This window comes from Myotis yumanensis, unplaced genomic scaffold (assembly GCF_028538775.1).
Source record: "Myotis yumanensis isolate MYYU_CA2020_CCGP unplaced genomic scaffold, mMyoYum1.0.hap1 SCAF_4, whole genome shotgun sequence".
In the NCBI taxonomy this organism is placed as follows: Eukaryota; Metazoa; Chordata; class Mammalia; order Chiroptera; family Vespertilionidae; genus Myotis; species Myotis yumanensis.
Window position 1 is genome coordinate 10,114,496 of NW_027223755.1, and position 4,547 is coordinate 10,119,042.

At 42.8% G+C, this 4,547-nt stretch overlaps 1 protein-coding gene across 1 annotated transcript; it reads left to right on the forward strand.

The window, feature by feature from the left end:
• The first annotated feature begins 4,075 nt into the window (after positions 1-4,075).
• Positions 4,076-4,342, forward strand: LOC139008421 (stabilizer of axonemal microtubules 1-like). Its single transcript, XM_070411698.1, is given in 1 exon segment — positions 4,076-4,342. A coding segment is annotated over 1 exon segment (267 nt).
• The last annotated feature ends 205 nt before the right edge of the window (positions 4,343-4,547 follow it).

Genomic DNA, 4,547 nt, shown 5'->3' on the forward strand with positions numbered 1-4,547 from the left:
AGTCCTTTTCACTAGTGAGACTAGTAATTCATCATATATATTACTTTCTGGTTGTTTATAATAATTCACCTTGTATGAAGTTAGCACAGCAAATTAATAGTCTTTGTAGTTTCATGCTACACAGAGAGGTTTAAATCTTAGTTTTGTTGCCTTCATGATGAATGTAGTCTGGTATTGCTGACAACAACATCTATTTGTTTTCATCCCCCTGACTTCCTCAGTGGGGATGGAGAAGGGTTTTATAAATAGAAATAGCTTCTAGAACAAGATCTTTACCTTTTACAATGATCCATATGCTCACCAGCAATGCCCCCAGAAGTTGCAAAGCATGATGCCTGCAAAGGAGACTTAAAGGAAAAGCACTTATGTCTCTTGTCATATTTGGCTTTTGTATCATCCATCTCAGAGCATTTCTTTTGGTCTGTTTTAATCTCAAGCTATGGAAACACTGAAGTCTCCAGGAGTTCTGTAGAAGATGGAAGTATTTAAATAAAACTGTTGTAATTTGGGGGTATGATATTTATACCACTCGATGAATATTGCTCTTACTGTATATTTAAACAATGTATTAAGGATGAGTGAACTGACCTACAGCGTGTCAGCTTGACACAAACCAGAGGCAGATGGAATGAGGGGCCCAGGCATTATGTCTTCCACTGGAGTATTGTGCCATTTGCAAAAACACCACATATTTCACTATTCACACAGTCAATGACCAGGGGTGAACCCTGAGGAAGAAATGATTTAATGATGTTGTGTAGAGGTCTTACTAAAACTTAATGTAAAGACCTAAGGCTTACACATTCAGGAATTTCACCTTTGATGTTAAGATCGGCATGTAGAAAACTGTGGAAGAATGCAGCAAGATTTAAAAACTGTCTTAAATGATCTACGAGGGTGAAATATTTGGTGATTATGTAATGCCAATTCCCTAAACAGAATTAACATTTTTTTTTTTTTGGTGTGTGAAAATGACACTTTAAAATGCAACAATAATTAAAACCTGATTCTCACAAGTATAGACACATGTGGCTAAGTTACCCTCCTTGAATCATTAAGAAAACAACTTTACAAACTGGTAAATTTGTTTGGCAAAAAAATATAGTTCTGTCAATTCTGTCCTCAAATCATGTTGACTATAACTCTTGTCTGAACTGATCAGCTTGATTTGGGAATTGATGGAAACTATCCCTAGCCCTCTCATCATTTCTTTATTAAGTTAAAGAATTGGCTGAAGAGTTCCATTGTGTGTTCTAAGTTAGCATCTGGACTTGGTGGTAAGCAGTCAACGTTGTCAGGTGAGGAGGAGGAGGGCCAGAAGAAGGCAAGGCTGAGGGTAGAGGGACTAAGGAGAGTCTTAGGGATACACTGGAGGTTAGAGCCTCAGAGGTTGGGCAGGCTGGGCTTTTTTTTTTTGGATTTTGAGAAGACAGTTTGGGGTGGACATTCAGAGGTTCAAAAGGACATTCAGAGGTTATAGGCAAATCCATGATTGAGGTGGCAGAACTCAGTGTCTGCTGCAGCCTTGTGGAGTGGAGAAAACAGGTTGGTATTCAGAAGTCCCACATAGGGATTAGTACAGAGGTTTAGGTGAGGCAGCTGAACATAGGCAAGAATATAATTTTAACTTTGTATCAGTGGAGAGCCCTCTGGGTCCCCACTTGTTACTGGTGGAAATGGAGTTATTAGGGTTCTGCTGGGAAAAGAATTTCCTGAGGCCCTCAGGGAAGGATGAGGTATCATGGAAAGCTTTACTGATGATGTAACATTAAGGGGATTCTCTTCCAAGGTCCCATCTCCCTCTGTCCGGCCATGCAAAAAGTCTAGCCTTGTCCTCAATTGGGCTAGAATTAAGGCCACTGCCCAGAGTCTCCACTCCATATTAAAGCATAGTCCAGTCCAGCATCTGGCTTGCTTGGCTTGTGTTCCCAGTTGCAGTTTGTTGCGTGTGGGGTCTGCATGCCCATGGGCCATGCTGGTGGTTAAGGCCACATGGTAGGCTAGCGCAGGGGCGAGTGCAGGCCATGGAGCAAGTGAGAAACAGGTGTGCCAGAGAGAGAGAACTCTTTGGGGATTATACCGAGGAGCTTAGCCAATTGGCCCTTCAGGATTTTGTGCACAGGCTTCCTTACATAGTAATGATTGACCACTGATAATTGATTCAACCCTCCCTCTAGCCAATGATCTTTTCCCCAGCTTAGACCGACAGGCAAGTACCTTCCCTGTGTCACCCCAACTTCACTGCATATGTGCCCATTTTCTTTGTTATTCGATTCCTTCCCCCAGTGATCTGCAGGGAATGGACTGGTGGTTCCCTGGGGAGTGTGAAGTTGTAGCTTCCTTGTAAAGCTGCCCAGATGACCATGTCTATAATGACTGGCCTCTCCTTTGCTTTCTTCCTATTATATATATAAAAGCCTAAGCAACTGTTATGACCGATAGACTAGAATGCCTGGTTGACTAGTCGCTATGATGCGCACTGACCACCAGAGGGCAGATGCTCATGCAGGAGCTGCTCCCTGGTGGTCAGTGTACTCCCATAGCCAACCTCCCGGGTCCTTCCCCCCAGCCAGCTGCCCCCCCCCCCCCCCCCCCCCCGGCCATAGGCCTCGATTGCCGGCCAGACCGAGGGACCCCACCTGTGCATGAATTTGTGCATCGGGCCTCTAGTTATTAATATTAGCTAGCTAATTATGACAACAGCAATTTAGGATATTATCCAGGAATAAGAAAAAAAGACAGGTCCAGGAGATGAGGAAAAATTTCTCCAACCTCGAGCCATTGGGTGAGTTCATGCAACATCACATTAACCTCAAGACAGGGTTAATCTCTCTTTTGTACTTAAAAAAGTTTTTTTTCTTGGAGTGAGCTTAACTAAATCCTTTATTTTGGATCTTTCAGTTTTATAAATTTCTCTTTTTTTCCATAAGAGGGAAAAGAAGAATAAAGGGTATAGTTCCTTTCAGTGTTCTGAGATGCAATTTCCAACCAGCAGGGTTTTGGTAGGGTGAGGGTGGATGGGGCTTCCAGCTCAACACTGAGCAATCCCAGACACTTGCAGGATGTCCAAGAATTTGACTCAATTCTTACCAACGCTGAAGCTCTCTGAACCCTGTCCTTTTGGGTTTTTGTGGAGGCTTCCTTACATAGTAATGATTGACCACTGATAATTGATTCAACTTCCAGCCCCTCTCCCCTCCCAGGAGGTGGTGGTATGGAGGTGGGACTGCAAGTTTTAACTCTCTAATCCCTTGGGTCTCTTGGCAACCAGCCCCCATCCTTAAGGGAGATCCCAAAGCCACTTCGTTAATATAACGAAAGACACCTGTATGACTTTCATCACTTAGAAAATTCCAGGGTTTTAGGAGCTCTTTGCCAGAAAAAAAAGGATGAAGACCAAATATATTTTTTCTTATTATAAATCACAATATCACAGGTTGCTGCAATTTTTTCATGAAAAACTTACAGCCAGATCAAGGTTTGGGGGTACTGGGAGAAGAATGGGTTTGTTACACAGGACCCAAGCTTTCTCTTCTGGTATTCAGCCCTCATTTTGCCAGGGAGAAGAGAGGTTCCTGAATCACCTGGAGCTGAAGTCCTGCTTTCTCTTGTCTGATTCTCTGTTAGTGCGATATGACCCTGCTTGAAAAGGTAGAACTCAAAGAAGAGGCATGGAAGACGGGTTGAATATTGAGGGTAAGCTTTGCTACCATATGTGTTTTTGAATAATAACTAAAGATCTGTGATATAGGCAGAGAGATTAATAGATGAGAAACAATTTTCTGGACACAACTATACCTTCTCTCACCCCACAGAAAACTCTGTTATACTCAACAGTAATGTTTGGCATAGACAACAGAAACTTGATTTATTTTCTTCAACTTAAAGACCAACATAAAATGGATCTTCACACTGTTTGCTATATAGTGAGTGATGAAGGAATCAAATAAGGGCTGGGGTCTGATAGCATAGGTTTTGTAGAGAAAACTGGTTCAAGAATAAGAGATTATGGAGGAGGTCTCCCTGGAGTCCTCGTTGCCTGGACGATGATGGCAGGTGCGTCGGAACTAGGGCAATGGCTGCTCCAGGCGCCATGCAGTGGACCCTGCGGGCGGAGAGCATGCGGAGCTGGTGCCTGTGTTAGATCTGCACGTGTGGGTGACATCGTTGTCCACATAGAACCACAAGGATTTACGGAAATTCTGGCATGTTTTGCCCAACAACCGAATGTTTGGAAAAATATCCTATGTATGGCAATGTTCTTATGCCTCAGAGTCTTAAACCCAAGGAAGAAGTTCGAGCGCACTGTGGTAAAATGGAAGGAATACCGACATTTAAGTAAATATTGGGAAACTCTATGCTTTACTGCCTTTTCTCCTAACTCTTCTGGTCTTAATAAAGTTGTTTAACTCTTAAAAAAAAGAGAGATCATGGAGGATAAGTTTGTGTGGAATGGAGTTGTGGGAAGAAGGCTAGGGGTTATGGTTTTGATGGTTAGCATCCTAGGAAGTGTCTTAGGTACTAATGTAGTCCATGCTTTCACTTTT